General features: G+C 43.3%; 1 protein-coding gene across 1 annotated transcript in view; it reads left to right on the forward strand.

Moving 5' to 3' along the window:
- MTHFD1L (methylenetetrahydrofolate dehydrogenase (NADP+ dependent) 1 like) overlaps positions 1 to 26,097 on the forward strand; it is a 210,411-nt gene that overhangs the window by 119,554 nt on the left and 64,760 nt on the right. The window contains exons 21-24 of the mRNA XM_053592124.1: positions 7,692 to 7,831; positions 14,521 to 14,562; positions 15,272 to 15,372; positions 15,880 to 16,057. Coding sequence (XP_053448099.1) covers positions 7,692 to 7,831; positions 14,521 to 14,562; positions 15,272 to 15,372; positions 15,880 to 16,057 — 461 coding nt within the window. The remainder of the gene's footprint in view (positions 1 to 7,691; positions 7,832 to 14,520; positions 14,563 to 15,271; positions 15,373 to 15,879; positions 16,058 to 26,097) is intronic.

Consider the following 26,097-nt stretch of genomic DNA (forward strand, 5'->3'; position numbering starts at 1 on the left):
AGGCCCCCAGGACAGTACTGTTCTCTAGCTATGTGAGTGTCCTCTGCCCACACGGCCTGTTTCTGCCTGGTGTTGGGTACCAAGTCAAGGTGCAACTGGTCCCTAGGACTTCTTCTCTCTTATGTTCTGGAGTACCAGAATACTCCCCGCCGCTGCCCCCGGACTCACCACAACTGACAAATAATAGACCAAGAACTAGAAGAAGATGTGACTTGTAATCTCTAAATGAATTGCTATAAGAGAGAAAGTGCATTTTTTAATTTGGTAAAAGAAAAAGGGTCATGATGGGAGGGAATTCCAGATTCCACACTTTCTGTTATCATGGCAGGGCCACATTGCAATTAGAAAATAGGCCTAGATACAATTACTGAAACTCTTCTTTAAAGGCAAAACTGAGCAAGCAATTCAGCTAAAGCAATGCTGCGTGCCCAGTTGCTGTATTGACAAGGGAGGATGGAACGTGGACTTGGCAGATGCTGCAAGTAGATAGGCCTCAGTTTTAGTCCAAGCTCTGTCTTTTAGTCTGCATGTAGTAAATTTTTAATATTCTCAGAAGGCATGTTTAGAAAGTACAAGGCTCACTCATCCCGCTTGAACTCCAGCGGACTGTCTCCTCCTTGGCATTATTGACATTTTGGATGGATAATTCTTTGTTTGGGAAAGGGACGGAGACCAGCCATCTGGGGCATCCTTAACACATGCCAGTTACAACAACCACAAAGCTCACCAAATATTGCTAAATGTCCCCAGGGAGGTTGGGAGAGGGTGGTGCAGCATTGCCTCCAGTCAAGAAGGACTGAGCTACACTGACAATTTGTGATTTGGTAGAAACGAGTCCAGCAAACGTACTAACTTAATCATGAAAACATCCAGAAGTAAACGTGCGACAGACGAAAATTCAAACATACCTGCATACGGGGAAATAAACAACAAATGGAAGTACCAAGGGGATTGAAGAAAGAAAAACGTGAAAAAAGAAAGGGCAGAAAGATTGTTTTTAATGAGGTAATTAATCTTTCCCATCTTTGTCATGTTAAAAATCTGCCTGAGGCTGTTTCCTTACATTCCTGTTTCTCTTATAGAATTTATTAAGAGCAACAAGTACGATAAGGGAATAAAATGCTTATTTAAGGCCACTAGGAAATCTTAACTTGAAGGGTGTATATGTTGACAACCCAAGAAGTACCTAAAAAGTGGGGCCTGCCCAGTGGAATGGCTTGCCCCCTTCTCACGGAGTGGGTCTTCAGATAAGGCCCCCTGAGGTGTGAAGGCTCAGATACACAGCACACCACAGTGCCACACCTTATTAAATTAGTTCCTTTTGTCATCACTGGTTACACATCAGCATATTTTGTCCATGCTCTGTTTTCCTAGGCAGCCTGATGTTTGAAAACAAACAATTCAGGCTTAGTGTCTGTAGCTCAGTGATTAAGGCGCCAGCAGCGTACACCAGCACTGTTAGATTCAAACCCAGCCTGGGCCTGCTAAACAAACAAACAACAACAACAAAAATAGCTGGGCATTGTGGCAGGTGCCTGTAGTCCCAGCTACTAGGGAGGCTGAGGCAAGAGAATTGCTTGAGCCCAAGAATTTGAGGTTGCTGTGAGCTGTGACATTACAGCACTCTACAGAGGGCAACAAAGTGAGACTCTGTCTCAAAATAAAAAAAGAAAGAAAGAAAGAAAGCAAACAATACAAAAGTAATTACAAGCAGTGTTTAAGAACAGTTTTCAAAGTATAAGAATTCAGAACTTTCTACTTTTTTCTTAGCACATAGATGATTATGTAAATGCCAGGCAGAGTAGTACAGGTTCAACAATTATGAATCAGAATAAATAAAGGTTGTTTCTAAATACTGGGATGTACGTGATTCATCAAAAGTGCTTTTTGAGTAGAGTCCCAAAGACAGAAGGGAGAACTCTGGACTTGCCATCAAAGGGGACCTGGTACAGTACCAGGGGCTCCAGAACATTAAATCTGGAGGGAACTTTCCTGGTACACAGGAGCCTCTAGGAGGTTACAGCACATTATCTCTGTAGCTCACTCAGCCCTGTTGGGTTAGATAAACCCATGTTTTTTTTTTTGTTTTTGTTTTTGTTTTTTTATTGTTGGGGATTCATTGAGGGTACAATAAGCCAGGTTACACTGATTGCAATTGTTAGGTAAAGTCCCTCTTGCAATCATGTCTTGCCCCCATAAAGTGTGATACACACCAAGGCCCCACCCCCCTCCCTCCGTCCCTCTTTTATAGGGCCTCCCTGTGATGTGATATTAGGGCTTTTTTTTAATGTTAGCAGATTGGTGATTACTTTAAAATCTTGAGTCCCAATTGTCACTGCAACTTTCTTCTGCATATATGCATACAGTTAATTGAGAAATACAGAATAATTGGAGCTATCAAAATGAAGTCTTCCACAAATACCATGTGCTCCTCCCAGTAATGTTTTGTTGTTCTGGTATTTTTGTTGTTGTTTTTGTCATTGTTTTAGTTTAAGCTTTGCGGGAGAACCTCCGGTCACCCCGTGGATCATCAGAGAAAGCTAGTTGCTTGGTTTTCCAGTCTTGGAACCCAGAGCTCTGTTTCCTGGGGAGGTTGCTGAAGGTATTTGTCCAAATAGTCTCTTCCTAACTCAGACCCCCTGGCCCTTTCAGAGCTGATCTGGGGTTTTGAAGTTTGAAGCAAGCCATGCTATGGAATCACTATTTAGTAACTCGTATGCTCACACTGAGAGTATCAGTCAGCGTTTCCTGTTTTCATTCATGTTGTAAGTTGGACGGCTGTAACAAGAGAGAGAGAGATTGCCAAGAGAAATAACTGTTGTGGCTTGTGCAAACATTTTATTGCAAGCCTTATTAAATTTGCAGCTTTCAGAAGTCTATATTGCATGCTTTTCAGGAAAGCTAAATCATACCAAGTATGATTGCTTCATGATTCAAGAAAAAGTCAGTATTAAGTTCAACATTAACTAATTCTTTGGCCTATATCTTATTAAACATTTATTAAAAGCAGCAGATATGATAAGAGACTAGACTGCTTATTTTAGGTCACTAGGAAATCTTAACTTGAAGGTTTTATATGTTGACAGTCCCCAAGAAGTACCTAAAAAATGGAGCGTGGCCTGGGGAGTGGCTTACCCCCTTCTCACGGGGTGGGTCTTCAGATAAGACCCCGAGGTACTGAGGCACAGGCACACCGCGCTCCACAGCACCTTTTGTTACTGGTGACACCTTATTAAATTAGTTCCTACTCTTGTCATTACTGATAACGTATCAGCATACTTTGTCCATGCTGTTTTCCTTGGCAGCCTAACATTTGAAAACAAATAACATGAAAGTGATTACATGCAGTATTTCAGCCTAGTTTCAAAGTATGAGAATTTGGCACTTTCTTCTGTTTTCTTCCCATTATTTGTCCCTGTGTTTCCTTTGCATTTGGGAGCCATAAACCCATAGTGCATCCTGTTTTCTTCTCTTAAGTGAAGTTCTCTTTGTTGCTACTTTTTTTTTTTTGCTTCCAGTTTATCTGCTAAAATATAAAATTAACCTTAGCTAGCCTATGTGGACATTTGAGATGGTCATGTCTCTTGTTCAGACATTTATACCTTTTGGTAAAATTATTTTGGTAGCATAAAAAAAAGGAGACATGTGATAGAAAGGCCTAAGAACATCCGTATTTTTAATTCTGTTGTCTGTGTCTTCCACACGTCTGTCTCCAATGAAGTGTGACCTTTATTGGAGATCATCGTTCGCTCCCAAGTCTCACTCGGTTAATTCATTCGCTTACATGTGCCAGGGACTGTCCTGGGGAGACACTGAGATGAACGCGGCATGGTCCTTGCCTCCCTGTGGGCGGCACCACACAAGTCTCATTAGGGAGCCTCACGCAGAGGCAGGCGAGGGTCCTGAGAAGGAGCAGACCAGTGGACCACGAGGACAGGGGGCAGGTGGCAAAGCTCATTCTGCCTGAGAGCATCAGGAATGTTCCAGATGGGAGGAGGGGGGTGAAGGTGCCAAATAACAGTGTGGGGGGAGAGGGAGCTTCTGCAGGAAGCTTTATATTTCTGTTTTTTGTTTGTTTGTTTGCAGTTTTTGGCTGGGGTGGGGCTTGAACCCGCCACCTCCAGCATACGGGGCCAGTGCCCTACTCCTTTGAGCCACAGGCGCCACCCAGAAGCTTTATATTTCTAAAGAGTGACATTTGATGTAGGGAGTTTGGAGGAAGATAAAGGTGGGGGGTGTGCTTAAGTTTTACATAGGCTTAGTGTTTTAATTGAGGCACTTTTTGGGTAAGAGGGAGCCAGTGAAGACAGGAGGACGTTAGTGTTGGGAGAGGGAGAGAAGTGCTGGGTTTTTGAAGAGAGTTTGCGCTTTCACCTTTTCCAGGGGATTCAATAATTATAAATGAAACATGTCATCAAAATATGTGTGACCAAGTGTTTTAAATCTTACTCCTTTTTATTTGGTTTGGAGACTCATGATGACATCCATGTGTTAATCTCTCAGAGAAGGCTCTGACCCTCGGGGAGCTCTCAGGCTCATGGGGGGCTTACCCTGTGAACCACATTCGACTGGAAGGGAGCTGGAGACGCCCCGATCAACCCCAATTACAGAGAAAGTGCCCAACAATCTGCCTTCAACTCCGGGCAACATCAGACGGGCCTTCAGAGCAGCACAGCTTTGGGAAACATGCATAAAACCCTGGAGACTCAAATCTTACTCCTCAGCACTATCAGGTGGAGAACAGGTCTTGCTGGTAGAAGTACTGGCTTCTCTAGCATGACGCGAGATTGCCCTTCATCGTGACTAGTATCTGTCTGCCCCGGCTCTGTCCTGCTCCTGTGAATCCCCTCTTCCCTCCCTGTCCTCCCCTTACCCTCTGTGCTCCCGCTCCCATCTCCTTTTCTCTGCTTGTCTCTCAGAGCCTGACTCCCCTCATTGTGGTCACCTGTCTCCAGATGCCCAGACCAAGCGTGCTGCCCTCCACTGCTCTCAAGCCAAAGGGCAGGTGCACTTCCCTGGAGAGCTTAAGGATGGTGACCCTAAGAGTGGGCTCCCACCGCTGAGAAAAGTGCCTGGACATAGCAGGAACGCAACAACCACTTACAGAATGCAGTTTCTGTGTCCTTTTGGAAACAATGAAGCCATCTGTTCTTGTGAGCTCTTGCTAAGCACCAAAAAACCCAGTAACTCCCCATTTTCCAGGTGCTATGTCACTGAACCCTCTCAAGTCAAATGAGGACGTTGAGACGCAGGTGAAACAACTCGTTAGATTGCACAGATAGAAGGGACCTGGTAAGATGGCTCCTGTGGCACTAGCCCAGGACTGTCCCGTGGAATCTGGTGTGCTTGCCTGGCCCTCCCAGCTTCCCCCTTGGGGAGCCCTCTCTCTACTAACCTTTCACAAAAGTCGACCATATTCCTTTTCTGGGGTCCACTGTGCTGCCAACGCGCCGATGTTAACATTTGCTCTACCAGGGGGCCCACCGAGATAGGGATTGTTACTATAAACAATCTTCTGGGTTTGACCACCACTCATAAACTCACAGGAATTGTCCCAAATACTACATAAAAAAGGAATGTCTTTTACAAGGAATATTTTTTATTTTGTCCAAAGCATATCAATGGTCATAAAAATTTTTATAGCCTCTGGCCGCAGTGCCTTACCCTTGGGAATGTATTCCAAGAGTGTAATTTGAAAGAGATTGAAGCTCACATGCACCACAAATATTTTCAATGTAGTGTTGTTTATATTGGCGTCTACCCAGATGTTCAGTAACAGGGGGAACGGTTTTGTCGATCTTAGTACTTGAACTTAACAAAATTATAAGTGGCCACTTATAAATTTTGAAAGTTTGTAGTACTGCAGGAAAACTGCTCATTTGGGGGTAAAGGATCCGATTATAAAATTCAACCTGTTCTATAGAAATTAGGTAGGCATATTATCCCATTCGTGTTACTTACTCTGAAGGAAGACCCAAGACTGGGTAATTTATAAAGAAAAAAGATGTATTTGCCTCATGGTTCTGCAGCCTACTTAGGAGGAGGCCTCAGGAAGCTTCCACTCCTGGCAGAAGGTGAGGAGGAGGCGTGGGCGTGAGGATGGCGGGAAGAGAGATGGGAGGGAAGGGGGCCGGTGCGGGCTGCTTTCTCCCTCTTTCTCCCCTTCTCTCCCTCCCTCTCTCTCTGACTTTCTCTCTCTCTCACACACACACACATGCACACACACACCACCCTCAGGACTATTTTATTCGCAAGGGATCCACCTGTCCTCCCATTATTAAGTCCCATCTCCAACATGAGAATAAAATCTCAATACCCTAACTATAGCCCATGCGAGGTGCTAAAAGGAAACCCAGAGGAACAACTGACTCGCGTATTTACACTTTGAAATGATGTGTGAAATTTTATCATTTTCATTCTTGTTAAAATATGTGTATTTAATAATGCTAGGGACAAATATCTTCATTTTTACATATTTTAAATGTTCTGGTTACTTAGTAAAATTTTTTTTACTGCCAATTCCTATCTGTGCTAGAAATTATGGCCATGGTTGTACTGTTGGTAGATAGCGCATAAATATTTTCTTTTTATTACATCAGTAGCCTTCTTTCCTTCGAGTAGTATGCTTCCCACATTTTAGTGAACATTCATCTTTCCTAAGAACCTTGTTGAAATGCCTGTTCTGACTCAGTAGGTTTTATGAGGGGCCCAGGGTGCTGCATGTCCAAGAAGCTCGGATGATGCTGATGCTTTGGTCTGTGGTCACACATTGGGTCCAGGAGCTCTTCCTGTGTATCAAGAGGCTGTGGACCCAGTATCTGGCTAGATCTTGGAAGGCAATGTTAATAGTCTGCTATTTCTGTGCTCGCTGCTGTAATATTTCTAGCAGCTAGAGGTGAGGAGGTACAAGTAACTTTCTCTGATTCTGGAATCAAGGTGCTGTCTTGTGTCAGTTCTGATGATCAACATCCTCACGCTACTCAACTTGAATTTTGTCAATCGACAGAAATGACTGAGAGCCACTAAGATAAATTATTCTAAATATGAAGAGATCTAAATATATAAGAGATCTTTTATTATAATCATGCTTTCTTTGTCCTTTGGTACAATTTGGATTTCAAAGTTGAAAATCCCATCTGTCTGATGAGAAGCTTTTTTTTTTTTCTTAAATGAGACAGTCTCACTATGTCACCCTCAGTAGAGTGCTGTGGTGTCACAGCTCACAGCAACCCCAAACCCTCAGTCTTAAGCAATTCTCTTGCCTCAGCTTCCCAAGGAGCTAGAATCACAGGTGCCCACCACAACGCCCGGCTATTTTCTGTTGTTGCTTAGCTGGCCCAGGCCAGATTCGAACCCACCCACCCTTTGGTGTACGTGGCTGGCGCCATAACCACTGTGCTACGGGCGCTGAGCCTGATGAGAAGCTTCTTTATGAATTACAATACTAGAAGAAAAATCTTCGAAGATGCCATTCGGGCCTGGTGATGTGTAGCAAAGAGAGAAGCTATCTTTTTAGAACATTTAATGAAATAGAGCGTTTCTATGACAATGGGAAAATCTTCTTACCTTTGCATAGGTAAAGAAAATGAATTGAAGCTGACTTTGAGCTTGAATCATAACAATGGTTGCTAAGACCTACTTTTGTTTTTAGAAAATAATAGCACATTTCTATCTGGCTTCCTTCTCCACAGTGACTGAAGCTGGCTTCGGTGCTGATATTGGAATGGAGAAATTCTTCAACATTAAGTGCCGAGCTTCTGGCTTGGTGCCCAACGTGGTTGTGTTGGTGGCAACGGTGCGAGCTCTGAAGATGCACGGAGGTGGGCCAAGTGTAAGTACCCACACATCCTTACCAATACATTATTTTAAAAATTAAGATGAAACAGTAGTTAGTGTTTAAAACATTCCTGCCTTCAAAATGGGTATGGTTTGCTAGAATGTCTTCTTGCTAAAATCTTTTTATATAAATTACCACCATAGAGGACCTTGAGTTTAGTTCAAGTAAACATTAACACCACAGTGCTTTCTTTCTTTTTTTTTTTTTTTTGGTAGAGACAGAGTCTCACTTTATGGCCCTCTGTAGAGTGCTGTGGCCTCACACACCTCACAGCTCACAGCAACCTCCAACTCCTGGGCTTAAGCGATTCTCTTGCCTCAGCCTCCCGAGCAGCTGGGACCACCACAGTTATTTCTAAGCAGTATCTTTGTTTCTTTGTATCTATCCATCTATCTATTTATATACATATACACTATTTTTTTTTTGTTTTTTTGAGACGGAGTCTTACTCTGTTGCCCTGGTAGTGCTATGGTGTCCTAGCTCATAGCAACCTCAAACTTCCAGGCTCAAGAGATCCTCTTGCCTCTGCCTCCCCAGTAATTGGGACTACAGGTGCCCACCACAACACCCAGCTATTTTTAGAGGTGGGGGTTTTGCTCTTACTCAGGCTGATCTTACACTCCTGATCTGAACCAATCCACCCACCTCGGCCTCCCAGAGTCCTGGCTCTAAGCAGCATTTTGGGCAGGAGCATAATGTAACCACCTTCTAGTCTTAAAATTCACATCTGATACTCAGGCCAAGGCTTTATAACCACATGGTAACAGGAGGAATAGGCTCTTGTTCCTCAAGGAAGAACATGGGATTAGAGTGATTTCTTTGATGACTAAGGTTTTTCAATGTGTTTACAGATAGTTTTTTAGGTCACCGATGCTGCAAGATGAAGGCTATGTTAACCTTCGTAGCCATGAAGGCTATGTTAACCTGTTTGCAACTTTTATACTAAAGTATTTTCCTTCCTTTTCTGTTATGATTTTACCCCATAATTGTGTTATAACATTGGACTGTTTCTAAGAGAACTTTGCTTGGAAAACAAAGTCTATTTTAACATTTTCTTTTTTTTTTTTTGGCCGGGGCTGGGTTTGAACCCGCCACCTCCGGCATATGGGGCCAGCGCCCTACTCCTTTGAGCCACAGGTGCTGCCCCCTATTTTAACATTTTCAAAGACTTTAGATATTAACCTATTTTTTATGAATAATTGAAATTTATTTCTCACAGTTCTGGAGGCTAGAAATTCAAGATCAAGGCACTGGGAGGTTTAGTGTCTGACAAGGTCCTGGTCTCTGTACAATGCATTTTTTTGGGGGGGGAGCCGGGGCTAGGTTTGAACCTGCCACCTCCAGCGTGTGGGGCCAGCGCCCTATCCTTTGAGCCACAGGCACCGCCCTCTACAATGCTTTTTTTTTTTTAAGACAGGAAGGGTGATTGGTGGGACCACACCTACAGTGCACCTTACAAGGGTACATGTGAAATTTACTAAATGTAGAATACAAATGTCTTAACACAATAACTAAGAAAATGCCATGAAGGCTATGTTAACCTGTTTGATGAAAATATTTCAAATTGTATATAAAACCAGTACATTGTACCCCACAATTTCATTAATGTACACAGCTATGATACAATACAAAAAAAAATATTTAAAAAAAAAAAGACAGGCTCTCTGCTCTTGCTCAGCCTGGTCTCGAACTGCTGAGCTCTATCCATCCTCTTGTCTCAGCTTCTCAGAGTGCTAAGATTATAGGCGTGAGCCACCACGCCCAGCCTACATTATACCTATATGACTAAAATATCTTTATCATGATAATATTAATATATGAGACAAGCTGTCATATCTGATTTTTTTTACTGGTATATACTGTGTACACAGAAGTCACATGATCAATGATGATTACACAGTAAAAACAAATGCCAGGTTTCCCATCATGAAACACTGTATGTGGATTATTTGATCATCTTAGCAATTCTTTATCCTGTGAGAGGCAGACCTTTTCTTAATACCAAGTTGTAGATGAGGAAGCTGAGGTTTGATAAGTTTGCTGGATGTGAGCAGTGTCACTAGGCCAACAGAGAGCCAGATCAAAGCCAAGGACTTCAGATCCAACCCCCTATGCCGTCCACCCAGAGCTAAATATTAATGAAGGGTGAAAATGTTCTCAATCCCAAATCTACTTGTGATATGAGACACTTAAACACTTCATTTTTGCCTAAAGTTTCATCATCATTTCAAATGCAAGACTGATAAAATACGGATTATAAGACAGTAAATCCTGAAGAATTCTGATTTTACTGAAAATACCAGGTGTTGCTACAGTTACTCCTGGACTTTTTAGACTTTAAATCTGTATATCAACTTCCTTTTCTACCTAAGTAAGATACATTTGAAATTCTGCCTCCCTGTCCTATCACACTGAAAGTTATAAAATCAAACCACTTTTTAAAAATGGTTTTTCTTTTATTATTATAGGTGCCCCAATAGCTGAATGTCTTTATATAGAATATATCTGATATTTTGTTCCTGGCATACACTTTCAGTTAATCCAATCAGGGTGATGGGGGTATCCCTCACCTTAAGCAGTTATCATTTCTTTGTGTTAGGAACATTCCAATTCCTCTCTTTTTATTTCTTTCTTTCTTTTTTTTTTTTTTTTTAATTTAAAGACCATGAAGCCTCTGGAAGAATCAAAGTGCTTTAATACTGGAAAGGGTTTCAGAATTGTGTAGTCTGCCTTAGTGTTTATAAATAGAAAATCTCAGAGGCACAAGAGAGATTGTGGCTTGTGTAATGTCACCCCTCTATTTGGGGGATTAATCAGACCTAAAATCATGGTCTCTTGACTTTCAGTTCAGTGTTTTTCCAGACTCTGGTCTCTGTCCTGTATAAATTCTCCATGCTTTATGATCTGTTCCATTTTGTCTTGATGTATGTGCTGTGTTTTATAGTGGTTGTGTTTTCTTCCCACATTAATCCTTTGTGCCTCTTTCATTCCACTTAAGCCATGGTTCTATGCCAGGGTGCACCGGGACAAGGTCAAGGCCAGTTAGGTGGCACAGATGTGGGTAGAGCATAAGGCAGGTGGGGATGGGGATCCTAAGTCCTACAGAGCTAAACATCCCTGGCCCGGGTTCTGCCTCGTTGTTTTGTGGGTGTCCTCAGGTTTCCACCTGCTTAATTCCCAATTCCTTGAGATTAGGAACCATGTCTTATTAATAACCAGAGTGTCCCTAGTGCCTGCCATAGTCTGTGTCCAGGAAATGTTTTCAATAATCAGGTAATAAATGAACTCTCCTGTCCTTAATCCTGTTTTATATTATTTGTCTCTGTCTTTCCTTCATACTTGAAATAGCTCTGTGGTAATGTCTCTGGTCCATTATAATTTTTTTTACAAGGTCTCTACTCAGTCATATCTACTGCCTTTACATACCATTACACAAACAATCCTGGCAGCCTCTTATGTTTACTCACCTAGTATTTTGTTGTTGTTGTTTTTCCCCATAGTTTGTGCAGTAGAAAATCCAGTGGCTCTTGAACTGGCCCATGTTAGCCTCAGTCATGTAATTTCATATCCTGGCCCTCAGCGTGCTTGCCATTCTTGGTATAATGCAGGAACTAATACTTTTACCAGTTATACCTTTGGGTCTACTTCATCCCCTTTCACAGGTAGTTCTTTAAACCATTATATTAAGCAGGTTCTCCAGAAAAAGAGAACCAACACGGTAGAAATATATTTATTATAAGGAGTTAGGTCAGTGACTATGGGGGCTGATCAGTCCAAATTCTGCCCGGTGGGCCAGCAGACTGGAGACGTGGGAGCACCACGGTGGCAGTCTGCTGGACAATGCTCCTTTACTTTGGGGAGGTCACACTTTTTGTTGTAGAATATTCAAAAAGGCCATCCACAGATGGGTTGAGACCCACCCACATTGTAGAAGGCAACCTGCTTTACTCAACATCCGTGATTAACATATTGATCTCATCCAGTAACACCCTTACCGAAACACCCAGAGTGATGTTTGACCAAATATTAGGCACCCCAAAGCTTAGCCAAATTGCACATAAAACTGACACACCCATTAGGACTGAATTGTGTTGTGTGCTGCAAATACCAAATCTAATTTCATGTTTCATTTATATTAATAAGCAATAAGCCCGACACTATTAGTTGAAATAATCCCTCTTCCTGATCTTTAAGCCCACTCTGTGATAAATCAGTCCCCACACATGTGTGGGTCTCCTGGGATCTCCCTTCGGTTGCTTTAGTGTATTTATAACTGTTTGTGCTATACTGGTACTTTACAGGACAAGGTTACTTGAGCCTGTTTCTACATAGTGGTTGGAGGGCACATATGTGTGTGTGTGTGTATGGCTTATATATCTTTTTATAGACTTGTTTTTGTGTACTTTATGTTTTTTAAGTAATGTGACAGGCTGTTTCTATTCTTGTATGTATATATTTCTTTCATATCCAATGACTGTATTAACTGTGCTAATTTAGCTATAGATGCTTCAGGGAATTCTATGTGGGCAGTCATATCTGAAAATAATGACAATTCTGTTGCTTCTTCCTGTGTAATTTTTTTTCTTGTCCCTGACCAGGTCTTCCTAGTCGTAACACAGTGCTGAGTAAGGGAGGGGATGACAGGCATTCTTTTCTTATTCCTTATCCTAAAGGAAATGCTTTTAGTAGTTCATCACTAAATATGACATTTGCTGTAGATTTTTAGTGTCTATTTTTAATCAGATTAAGGAAATTGACTTCTGTACCTAATTTGCCAAATTATTATACTGAATGGATGTTGAATTTTTCTTCATCTGTTAAGAAGGTGATGTGGTTTTTCTCTTTAATTATTAATGTTCCAAATTATATATTACTTAACTTCAAAGTAATGAATGAATCTTACCCTCCTAAAATAAACCCAACTTGGGCATCTGCCATCTTTTTTTTTTATGAATAAGTGGATTTTGCTAATTGGTTTCCTAATGTTTTAAGTAGGATTTTCGCATCTATATGAATGGGACTTGTTAGCCACATAAAATAAATTGGAGAAAAATTTTTTAGACTCTATAAGGGTTTGTGTAATAGTAGAATAATTTGTTCACTCAAAGTTGGATAGAACTCACTTGTAAACCTTTCTGGGCCTGTTTATTGGTAGGGAGGTAGATTTTTAAATTATGAACTTAATTTTTTAACACTGTAGGACTGTTTAGGTTTTCTACTTTTTCTTAAATAAGTTTTAATGACAGCTAGACCCCTGCAGATTTCTCTGTTTTACCTGTCTTTAACCGTATTGGTGTAAAGTTGGCCTAGTAACTTACTAGTTCTGTAAGATACACGTGTGCAGCATTGTATTATCTTTTTCTTTCCTTTTTTCTAAAATCTTACTAGCGTTTTTGTTAGTCTCTTAAAGATCCACCTTTTGGGGCGGCACCTGTGGCTCAGTGAGTAGGGCGCCGGCCCCATATGCCGAGGGTGGCGGGTTCAAACCTGGCCCCGGCCAAACTGCAACCAAAAAATAGCCGGGCGTTGTGGCGGGCGCCTGTAGTCCCAGCTGCTCGGGAAGCTGAGGCAGGAGAATCGCGTAAGCCCAAGACTTGGAGGTTGCTGTGAGCTGTGTGACGCCATGGCACTCTACCAAGGGCGGTACAGTGAGACTCTGTCTCTACAAAAAAAAAAAAAAAAGATCCACCTTTTGCCTTTGACCTTTTCTACTTTTTGGCATTTGCTTATAACCTGTTCTTCCTGCTTTCGTTTAGGTCTGGGGTTCTGCAGAATTCTGCACACGGCCTCCAAGCTCAGTGATGCTTCATTTCTGTTCAATGTAGCATTTTTGTTGTTTCGATTGAGAAGTGCCCTCCTGGGTTTTTTTTCTACACCATTTCTGAAAATACCCCTGTGAAAATATTTTATTGTGTTCCAACACATTCATAGAAAACAATTCCTTCACTGAAATAACTTCATTTCAATAGATTTCTATATTCTCAAGGCCTTTTCCACCAAGAGGGTGAGAAAGTCACCATGTCCTATGTGAATTCCAAATGTTCTTTGGGTTTTTTCCCCTAAATCAGTAGCAGGATATAGACAAATCGATGCGGAATGGTGGGAAGACACCCTTGTGGGGTTTCAGGACCCCATTATGTTCATGTCCCCATTCTGCCTGTCACTTCTGTTGTCATCTTGGGCAAGATGCCTGTATTCCCTCAGCCTCTGTTTCCTCTTCTTCCAACCACATTGCGCCTTAATGTGAAACTGGTCAAAAAAAAAGAAAAGCAAAAGAAAGAAAGTAATGGCAATGACTTTAAAATGGGTTAGAATTAATTTAGGGAATGATGATGCACTCGTGTATTAAACATATGATTAGTTCCATTTTATGTGATGAAGGTTTTCAACACTGGCTCGAATTCAAATCATCTGATGAGTTTTTAAATGTTACTGGCCCTGGGTCCCACTTCCAGAAATCCTGGTTTTCATTGTTCTGGGTAGAGCCCAGGTGCCAGTGTTTTTAAAAATCTCCCCACAGGTCTTTACATTTTGCCGATGCTGTCAGCTGCTGGTTTAAGAGCTCAAAGTGTGGTGCTACCTTTCCAAGATGTGGCTGTGATTTGGGTTTTCTTGTACGTGTTTTCCCCCAGAGTAAGCATTTTTATGGGATTCTTCTTAATTTTTCTCACTTTTTATTTCAGGTCACCCCTGGTGTCCCCCTTAAGAAAGAGTATACAGAGGAGGTAAGTAGGGGCACATAAGATGAAGAGTCATCCAAGTCCAGTTAATTGTTGGCTTATAGTCCACAATCGGTGTATGAGCCTCCACCAATGCCTTAGAAAGGTGCTTTTCTAGGCGTCCACGTGGATATGGGTGGGGCAAATGGATGAAATCCATTCCATTAAGTCTCAAATCTCAAGAAAAGATGCAGGCGAGCTTTAATTTGCCATTCTCTATCCCCTCCTGTCAGCAGGAGGCCAAGAAACAAATACATAACTTATACCCCTATATTTTCTTTTGGTGTGGAACAAACTGACTTTCGGGGGATATACAATTGGCATCTTTTCAGGAGTAGACTTTGAGTTATTGGCAGCAGTACCTCCCAGCTCCCACAGGTGGCACCAGGAATTTGAGCCTGAAGTAGCCGGCCAGGCTGCTGGTCATCCTGGGGCCTCCTGCCTGTCGTTCCACGACCTGCATTGTGGGCGCGCAGTGTAGGTCCTGGCAGCCAGTCAGCAGCACAGATAGTGCCAGGCTCAAGATCCAAATATTCCACGGGACCCAGAATCATTGTGCACATTACCTTGAAAATAAACGACCTGTTTCTGCAGCCATGTTTTATGGAGGAAAAAGTGAGGAAAGATGAAAACCTGGTAAAGAGGTGCTACCAGTTTAGTGTGGCAGGTCTGGGGGGGCAACACTCGGGGGCCTGGTTGGCTTTTTATTTTACAGAACATCCAGCTTGTGGCAGATGGCTGCTGTAATCTCCAGAAGCAAATTCAGATCGCTCAGCTCTTCGGAGTTCCCGTGGTGGTGGCTGTGAATGTCTTCAAGTAAGTCAAGACTTTAAACGGCCCAGGTTGTGTCCCGGAGCCACCCTGGGAACTCTGCGTTGAGGGTGTCTGGTCTGGCCTTCCTTTATCTAAATATACGCAGAAATACCTCAGCCCTTTCTATTTGTTTGTGGCACCTGAGCAGACATGTTCTCAAACTTGTTATTAAGGAGGTGAAATCTATATAGTGAATGGCCATTTCCTTGCTTTTTTTTTTTTTTAATTCTACCCAGAATTTCTGTCTGAAAGATGGAATGATCAAAGGGGTATGTTATGGAATTTTCTTGATAAAACCCTTGACAACTTGAAATATTTGAGTGGTATTGGAAAGGATTTTTTTTCCATGCTTTTCTTTAAGTCTGATTTATTTAAACACGATGTGACCACTTTTGATGTTTCAAATGTATTCAGTGTTAGGGAGCAAAGTTCTGTATAAACAGTTAGTCTTTCTTTAAAAACATCACTAAATGAATACAGATGTACAACCGCAAATATTTTCATCACTAGGACCGACACCCGGGCTGAGATCGACTTGGTGTGTGAACTCGCGAAGCGGGCTGGTGCCTTTGATGCAGTCCCCTGCTATCACTGGTCGGTTGGTGGCAAGGGCTCGCTGGACTTGGCTCGGGCTGTGAGAGAGGCTGCGAGTCAACAAAGCCGCTTCCAATTCCTGTATGATGTTCAGGTGAGATCTAGTAACAACAGCCAGGACTATCGTGGCTCACATTTCCCGCACCTTAACATAGGTTGTCTCATTCCCTTGGCACCACAACCCTGCCGATTAGGAAACTAAAGATGAAAGAGGTTAAGCCATCTGGCAAAGTCACGTTGCCTAGGGCTGACACCCCAACTCCAAGCCCCAAACCCTATGCTCTTAAAAACTATACTGCACCTCCCACCAGCAGGCCCCCATGAGGGGATGCTTTAAAGAAGGGTTCGACAACTGACCCTTTTCAAAGGTTGCACAGGAACAAGACCTTGGAGCAATCTCACCAGGCTCGTGAAATTGTGTGAGGTATTTCCCTTGGCTTTTCTGCTGTGGTTCTTTCCCCAAGTTCTGGTTTCCTTGAGCTGTGTCTCATGTGTATATATATTTTTTCATTATTGTAAAATACACACATAACCTAAAATTTACCATCTTAACCATTTTTTAAGTGCATAGTTCAATGGTAAGTCTCCAGATCTCTTTTCGTCTTGCAACACTGAAACTGTACCCACTGAGAAACAACTTCCCTTCCTTCTCCTGGTAGCAGACAACACCCTGCTTTCTGTTTCTATGAATTTAACAGCTCTTGGTATCTCACAGAAGTAGACTCGGACAGTGTCGGTCTTCTTGTGACTGGCTCATTTCCCTTAGCAGAATGTTAAGCCTGTGCCAGAATTTGTTTCCTTTTTAAGGCTGAGTAATATCCCATTGAATGGATATACCACATTTAGTTTAGCTATTTGTGTGTTGACAGACACTCAGGTTGCTTCCACCTCTTGGCTACTGTGAACATGTGTGTTCATAACATACTTCAAGACCACGTTTTCAATCCTTTTGGATATATACCCCAAAGTGGGATTGCTAGATTCTCTAGTGTAGTTTTAAACACATCTAGATAGAAAATCTGAGTTTCTCAGAACTCACTGTCCTCCTTAGTTCATCGTAGCAGCCTCCTGTCACCTCCATTCTGAACGCTGTGGCTCCAATTGTGACTGACAGACTTGTTCTCACAGGGAGTCTATGGTGGCCACAGGGCTCAGCCTTCTCCCATCCCTCTGTCCTCCTGTCTCGGTGTCACAGACCGTAGCATTGCCCCTCTTTCTTGTTCAAATGATGTAAATCAATAGCACAAGTGAAGAAGAAGGAAAAAGGTGAGTGAGGGGAGTGCTTTGCAGCATTTTCAGTACGTCCGGAGTCTCAGCCACAAGAGCCGAAGCCCGTATTCTGAAGGCTCCGACCTAAGGAGGTTTTGGTGTGTCAGGTGGGCGGTGCTTTGCACCTGTTCACCTCCCTGGTCCTACCATCCCTGAGGGGCAGGAGCTGCTGATCTCCTCCCATTTTTCAGATAACTTAAACTAAAGCACAGATTATGTAACCTGCCCAGTGTCACATAGCTACACAGAGGCAGAACCGGGAGAAGGAACTGTTGTGGCTGTGTCTTGTCCCACTTGTCAGAGCTCAGTGTGATGCTCAGAAGTGATGGAGGGACACAGAGCTAAAGGGGCAGTGGCTGCATGACCACCTGAAGAGGCGGGGTACAAAGACGGAGACAGGCATGGAATCCAGGCAAGTGAGCACTTACTCGGTGCTCGTGGAAAGAAGGACGTGAGGAGTGAATTAGCATGACTAGCTCAGAAGCAGTTTGTCACGTTGAAGGGCAATTTTATAAACGAGGGATTAGAGTGTTCTGGCTTACAGAGGTGGAGTCAACATAAAAATGTGCTACCCGGACGCTGTGAGTTCTCCAGGGCGGGAGATGGTAGCATAACACACACATCACCCTGCCATAGGCAAGGCTGAGGGCTGCAGCCAACTCAGATGGCGGGTGGCCAGGGTGACCCTGACCTGTTCCGTGGTCCAGGGTGAGGCTGGCCAGGGTATCTACAATTGCCTGGCACAGCCCATGGCCGTTGTGCACAAACCAGTGTCAGGAAACCCTCCGTCCGTGTTCTGCTGTAAGTGCCTGGAACCACGTTGCCTGCTGGTCACGGACCGCCTCTCTGTAGTAAGTGGCATGGGCAGTTTTTTAATGGATGCTGTCACAGAGTGTGTCTCTTTTCATGGAAAACATCCCAGGTGAAAAGAAGGTCAGTAAACAGAAGAAATGTTTCTGAGTCACTGTCTCGGATGTGCGCTAACCCTCAAATGAACCCTTTTCCTTATTTTAATTATTTTTTCCCTGAATTCCCATTTTTCATGGAGATAATGCCACTGAAATTTCTGGTCTTGTGAAAGGGGGAAAAATTTATACTAACATGGTCTGCAGTCTTACATTTACTAGCAGCCTCAAGGCCGGCATTCTTGCTTCCTTTGCCAACACACTTCTCCCTTTTCTTAGAACACAGAAATTAAATTCCGGCTGCATAATCGTTTGTTAGATAATCAGCATCTCGGCCTATTGTGACATGACAGTTTATGAAAAGAGCCGTTTCTGCCTCTGGCTCCCTTTGTCCTGTCTCCTCACACTGGCAAGAAGATGAGATAATGTAAGACTATTTACAGTCTTGTCTTGTAATCATATAGAAATCTGAATTTGTTGGTGCTGTCAGTAAAAGGGTACAGAAGTTCTACCCCACCCCCACATTCTTGCTTCATTCAGGGCCGGTAAAATGTATGGTTTTCTGCAAGTGCTTTTTTCTCTTTCTTATTTTTTCTCCTACTACCAGCCCTTTCGTTCTGGGCAGCCAGCTAGCTGTGGGGCTGCTGTACAGTAAGCAGAAGTTAGAAATGTTTGGGGGAAAGTCGCCCTCCTTCTTTGCTTACCGTGCAAACTATATTTCCCTGCACCGTCGGCTCTCTGCCCAGACTTTATTTCCCTAAGAATGGATTCAGTACAGGCTTGATGGTCTCCTCTGTGCTGCTCTCCCCCCACCTCTCCCTTGTATTATGGAAGAAAGACATCTGAGATCATTTAGGACATGTGACAATAGTGTCGGAGCCCAGGGCTTGACTGCTCCTGTGTGAGAAGTGGGAATTATCTCAGAACCCCAAGGGAAAGAGGGCCAGCTAGAGAGCCGTGGAGGCACCTGACCCTCAGAAGCCAGACAGCAGAATGTGCTGGGCTTCCTGAGGAGAAGCCCATGTTTCAGGTGAGAAGGGAGCTGCGCCTCAGACCTGGGAGTCGCTGCTGCACTCCGTAAGAAGCTGAGTGAGTAGCCGCTGTTATCCAGAGAACAATTCTACATCTCTTTTCACCAGAGCAGCTGCTAATTAAAGAGCAGGGACTTCCGATTATGGAACCAGAGACAGTGGTTAATTAATTCAGAATAATAATTTAAAAATATAGAATAAGATGTAGTGACATAATTGCTCCAAATTATGTCTTTACGGTGTACTAATGTAATGTCTCTGTGCGTGCAAGCACACGGAAGTACTCTACTGAAAGAAAACCTCATCTGTGTGTACAGCTTGCTGGCTGGGAAACCCCTCTTCCTACGTTCTTCCAGGCCTGCTTCCCCACGTCCCATTTGCCGTGTGGGCTCAGCTCTGCATACAGATGGGAGGGTGACGACTTGCTCCATAGCAAATGGACAATTAATGGGAGACCAACACATTACATGTGGTTGAAAGGCTGAAGCTTTGGGGTCATGCAGAATTCAGTTCAAATCCTGACTAGGCCTCCTGGGTTGGATATAAATTTGGGCAAGCTGGCTAATCTCTGTACAATAGCGCCTGACAGGAACAGCAGCTTCACCAAAGTTGTGAGTTACAGTGATGACCAACTCAGATGCTTTGGAGTAAAATGCAGCTAGCTCTTCTGCATTTGAGTTCTCTTCAGAAATAAAGTAGGCCCCAAGGATTCTCTTGTAATTCAAGGTAACTTTGTCAACCACTAGGGTTGGTTTCTTTTTCTGTGGGTTAAATTACTTCTGGAAGCCAGGGCTCCCAGTGCACCATGAAAGAAAAGCACCACTCAACTACACCACGCCACGCTGCTCTCATGAGCTCCTAATAAGCTCAGTGAGAAGTGGGAGCCCTTAGTGATTTTACTAAAATTCAGTCATTTTTGCAAAGAAGTAGGTCTGGCATAGAAAGTGAGCTTGAAAGTCATTCTGAATAGTGTTTGTTAAAGCAAGAGTTAAGGTTGAAAATCGTCTCTATATCCTTCCTCTAACCTTACAAACATTTTGAGGTATAACCTTGACAGCAAGACAGAACAGTGTTTGTTTTTATTAAAAGATCTTTCCTGTTTCTTGTAGGAAGCCATTCTCTTGATCACAGTGGGGGCTGGATAAAGGAGACCAAAATAAGCCACAGAAACGCAGCCCAGGGCCACCAGCAGCCACACTGGTTTCTGAACTTTCACTTTCACTGCCCATATGGCTAGGAGCCTTTTCTCCCCTGCTGAGCTTTGTAAAACAAAGCTTTGTTTTGTTGTTGGTGCTATCTGGTTGATTATTGAGAAATTATTTCAGATTTCTCCTTCCTTCCTTCCTTCCTTCCCTCCTTCCTTTCTTCTTTCCTTATTTTGAAAAAGAGTCTCACTCTGTCACAGGGCTAGAGTCCAGCAGCATCATCCTAGCTCACTGCAACCTCAAACTCCTGGGTTCAAGTGATCCTCCCGTGTCGGCCTCCCAGAGTGCCAGTATTATGGGTGTGGGTCACTGTGCCGGGCCTCATATTTTTTAAAAATTCAAACTTGAACATATGCTAGTTATTTCGTAGCGTTTTAAGAATTACCATTTAATTGAACTTACGGCATTTCCAACCAGAGCCTCAAAAATTCAGTAAACAAATAAGAATGCATATATATATTTGTGTCTGTGTATATTAGTGGCAAAAATACACATAACATAAAATTTCCCCCTTTAATCATCTTAATGTAGCATTAAGTATGTTCACATTGTATAAATAGGGTTTAATTAAGAGACTTTAAATTGTAAATATTTATGCACACCTCTGTACATCTTTTATATTTCACAGTAATTGACAAAACATTCTAAGGAGAAAGGGCGTCCCTTCCTTTTGTGCTTATCGCTAGATGATTGTTTCCCCCTTGGGGACTTTGGCCTCCCCAGGAGGACCTCCCCCCACCCTCTTGGGGTGTCCTGGGTCACCAGGCCTCGCCTCCTGCGTGATGGAATGTTTGGAGCTTTCTCTGGAAAGTGCCCCTTATCTTCTCCGTTCAGGTAGGAACCCCATTTATAGATCTGTCTGCTACTTACTCTCTTTCCGTTTGTGTTCTGCCTTCTTATTTATGATCAACCTGCCTCTAAAGAGCTTTCATCATCCAACCTGAGCTGCTCTCATGAGCTCCTAATAAGCCTCTTCTCCCCAGCCTCCCTTCCCTGACTCTGAATTCCCAGACCATCTGCCACTTGACCGTACATTCGACAAACACACATCAGCCCTATGTGACATCTAGATTCTTCTTCAACACTGGCTCCGAGGCTCTCTGTCGAGTCTCTTCTTGGCAGTCATTTATAGCATCCCCCACAGCATAGGTGGCGCCTCATTCGTCTCTGTTAGGTGGGCTGAAGAGCTCTGCAGCCACAGTTAGTACTTAGTGCCAGCCCGACTTCCTCAGAACACCCTGTGTGATTCCGCCAAAGCATGCCTCTCCCTTTGTGCAAGTCATAAGGCTCCCTATAATTTCACTGAATGCTTTCTTCTAGCATGAAAAATGGAATGTCACTGTGATGGAAGTCTCCAGCAATGCATGATTTCATCTAAAATTATGAGATAATATAAAATGACGAACCTTCAAAGTCATACCACGTGTTGGAAGGACTCCACCCACTGCGGGTTTCCCACTTAAATTTAGATGAAATGGGACCATTGGAATAGAGAGAGTCCCCGTGTGATAAACGGGATGGGTTCTGTAGTTTTGTTCGTAAGTTGAATCTGCGTGTAAGTTGGGATAGGTACATTTACCTATTACCTGTAATAGCCTCTGTTCGAGTTGTCAATCAGTCAGATGTTTGTAACTCGGGGACTGCCTGTATCCATTTTCTCAACCTAAAAGCGAGCACTCAAGGAACTTGAAATGCTATCACGGGTGTGAACATGAAAGGCACCACGGGAAATGGACTTGAAGAGAGAAAACAACCACCCTAGGATCTAGGAGAAAACACGCCCAAACAGCACAGGCTCCCAGGGGTGGAGGGATTTGTTTTGAGCAATAAGATTTTCTCAGAAAGTGATTTCTTTTTTCTTTTCCGTAAGTTGTTTGCCCGTAAGTGGGACTTTCAGCTCCTTGCCACGCCAAGGTTCCTAAGTCAGATTTGTAGAAGGGGAGGAGCAGAGATGTGTGAGTGTTAGGAAGCCCGGCAGAGAGCTCGGGCCACTGGCAGCCTCTCCCTCTTTGGGGTGAGACAAGATCTTTTTTTTTTTTTTTTTTGAGACAGTGTCTCACTGTGTCTCACTCAGAGATTCCCGGCATCACAGCTCACAGCAACCTCAAACTACTGGGCTCAAGCAATCCCCCTGCCTCAGTCTCCCAAGTAGCTAGGACTACAGGTACCACAACACCCAGCTAGTTTTTCAGTTTTTAGTAGAAATGGGGTCTTGCTGTTGCTCGGGCTGGGCTCAAACTCCCGAGCTCTAGTGATCCTCCTGCCTCGGCCTCCCAGAATGCTAGGATTACAGGCATGAACCACTGCTCCAGGCCGTGAGACATGATCTTTAAAATCACCTGTTTGTAGATATGCCCTTCCTCTGACATTGCTCTAAAATTCCACTTGGTAGTAATAAAAGATCACCCATGCGAACTCCTTATTAAGTCATAATTTCATCTGGACAAATTCAGATTTTCTGGCAGTGAGCTTTTTTTTCATTTCCCAGACTGCAGTTCTTCCCATAACACACCACTCTTGCCTCGGGAGAATCAGATTCCTCCCAGAGTCCTCCCAGTTAACCCATTGCTTAGGGCCAGGGAGTCCACAGGGCCTGACACTCACAGGGAGGACGTTGGCACATATGCCTTTGGTAGCTCAGGTATGTTGGTTTCCAGCCAAGGACATGATTTGTGTCACAACTACAGGGGCCGTTGTTCTCACTAACAATGGTGGGACTGCCCCCAGGCCTCTAGGAGGGGTGTTTATAATGCAGCCCCTTGCACTTTGTGTACAGGGGTCAGTATAAGTTAATATCAGTAGTGTTGTGTTGTTCTTGTGTTTGAAGTACAGGAAGGACTATTTGGGTGGCGCCTGTGGCTCAAGGAGTAGAGCGCCGGTCCCATATGCCAGAGGTGGCAGGTTCAAACCTAGCCCCAGCCAAAAACCACACACATAAAAAAAAGGAAGGACTATTTCCCAAACCAGCCTCATAGATCATTTAAAATTTATGCTTCATTTAAAATACAAAATACAAATCAAAATAATTGCTATGTGTCCAGAAATGACTGCCCAACTTGCAAGTTTATTAATTGATCATTTTCTTTACATATTTTATGGGCACTGGCATACTTTTTGCCAGTGTCATGGCATAGGGACATTTAACCCACATTATTCAACTGCTTGGCCTTGATGAAACCCAATGACCAATGTATTTTTCTTTTTTTTCTTTTCTTTTCTTTTTAGAGACAGAGTTTCACGTTATCGCCCTCCGTAGAGTGCGGTGACATCACAGCTCACAGCAACCTCCAACTCCTGGGCTTAGGTGATTCTCTTGCCTCAGCCTCCCAGCAGCTGGGACTACAGGCGCCCACCACAACGCCCAGCTATTTTTTGTTGCAGTTTGGCCAGGGCCAAGTTCAAACCCACCACCCTTGGTATATGCGGCTGGCACCCATAACTGAGCCACAGGCACCGCCCCATAATGTATTTTTCCTTCAGCATGATGCATACCAACAACTTCATTTGGTGCAGGGCTGAAGAAAGAGTGCCGTGTTCTATCTCTTCAGCAATGATGTGGGCTAATTAAGAGATTAAAGGGTATTGATGGTGGAATATTATGTAGTGTTTTCCTGGGTCTTCAAAAAGATTTTCAGGGTTGCTGACTTTAGACTCTGATCTCCAACTGATCTAAGATAGCACTTCATTATAAAGCCTTCAGGAGTCTCTAATTTCTTTTATTTCTAGCAGATTCATTTTTAAACTTTTGTTCTATTTCATTTTATTCTTTCCATTTTTTAATTAGCGAAAAATTATTCAAAAATGTAAATAATGCTTTTCAATTATTCAGTGAGCTTCAATAGTTTCATAATTCTAATGGGCATTTCTGGAACCTTTTCAAGCAGGATATACTATCTAACTCTAAATGTCTTCTAGGAATGTGGATCGCCACATCTGCACAAAACCCAAAGATCACCCTTCCTCCGGCACCCTTCCTGTTGTCCCCCAGCTGGGGTGTGTGGTGTGCCCACCTTCTGCAGGAGACCATACCCACAACATGACAATGGGTCATAGTTATTTCCCAGAGCTGCACTGCCCAAGACCCCATGTGGCTATGTAAATTTAAGTCAACTAAAATAAAACTGCGAACGCCTTTCCTCAGTTGGGAGACACTTTTCAAGTGAGGCTAGCTGCCACGGGACTGGCAGGTGCAGCTACGGACCATTTTTTCATCTTGGTGGAAATCACCAGTGGACAGTTGGAGTTGTTTTCATTTCCTAAATACATATTTCAGGAGTTTGGGAGGGAATTAATGTACAACATGTGTAGAGTTACATTCTTGGTGAATGTGAAGATGGACATAGGGTTAATTCTAAGTGTAGACTCCAGGCTTCCTGAGGTGGCTTATTAACACAGGGGTTAAGTAATTGTGCTTAAATCCACACAGAACCTTCACTCTTTCCCCCAGAAAGCCCCATCTTGGCACCATTTGCTTGTGCCTTTCTGCTCACATGTTTTCTGTTTCGCTCCTTTGCTTGTTGAGATCTTTCCCTGTCCTTCCTTTAAGGCACTATTCAAGTTCCTTTTTATGTCTTGTCTGCTTTTGCCAATTATCACGCCTCCCCTGCAACCTGCCGTCTCCCAGCTTCGCTGGTCGTCCTCGCGCAGGCTGTGATCCCACGCTCCGTTCTGTCTCACTTGCTTACGGTGTCTTGTTATCCCCAATCCATCGGTTCTTTGTCCACAAAGTCCTTGCAGCTCTGTGTGCAATGCCCCGACATCTGTAAAGTACTTGATGGTTATTCGTTCATTCAGCAAATGCTTGTATTTGTTTTATAAAAGTTATCATTTACTACAGAGAAGTATAAGTGAATAGCAAATTCAGATAAAGACCATAAGGCTGAGCTTGCCTTTTTTTCTTCTTTAAAGGTTACATTTTGCCCCCAAATTAGGCAGAGAAGCAGCAGGGACTTCCGAGTCTACAGACACGGGGTAAATTGATTGCATGCGATGGAAAGTACCTGAATGGGGTGGTTCTTAGTTTTCACACTAAACCCAAAGGATGTGTTAGTTGAGATGTTTTTATCTATTTACTTGTACACGTGAGTGAAAAAGAAAAATTGTCTTCAGAGTCCTGAGAAGACATTCATGGGGTTCCTTGTCATGTGAGCTGTGTAGCCACAGGGCTGGCTGCAGTGCAGGGAGTAAATGGTACATTATTTTCATGTCCCAGGACACAGTATTGCCCCTGTTGAAGGCTTGGGGAGGCACCTTCGTCTTCTCCAACAGTGGTGAAGCTGAGTTGGCACATCAAATGTGCCAAATTCAGGGCAGGGGGTGGGAGTGGGAGATAGATAGTGGTGCCTCCCAGAAAACACACAGCCCTGGCAGTGAGCTTGAGAAGGAGAAATGGGGCTGCCCCGTTGGGACTCAGTTACACTACAGGCCTCTTCACAGTACAGTGGTGATTTTACCTAGAGGAATTGATACCTCAGCTGTACAGCTCACAAAGTCAGCCTGACACCTGCTTACACTTCCCAAAACACTGTGCAATAAACATTAGAAAGGAATGTAGTTTTGACCATTTACAAAAGATTGATGTTTTCTTGTGCCTAAAGGAATTGAAAGCTGGGTCTGAAGAGATGCTTGTACGCCCGTGTTCACAGCAGCATTATTCACAGTCATCAGTAGATAAAAGAACAAGCAAAATATAGCATAAGGCACACAATGGAATATCATTCAGCC

The sequence above is a fragment of the Nycticebus coucang genome, chromosome 5 (genome assembly GCF_027406575.1).
Source record: "Nycticebus coucang isolate mNycCou1 chromosome 5, mNycCou1.pri, whole genome shotgun sequence".
In the NCBI taxonomy this organism is placed as follows: domain Eukaryota; kingdom Metazoa; phylum Chordata; class Mammalia; order Primates; family Lorisidae; genus Nycticebus; species Nycticebus coucang.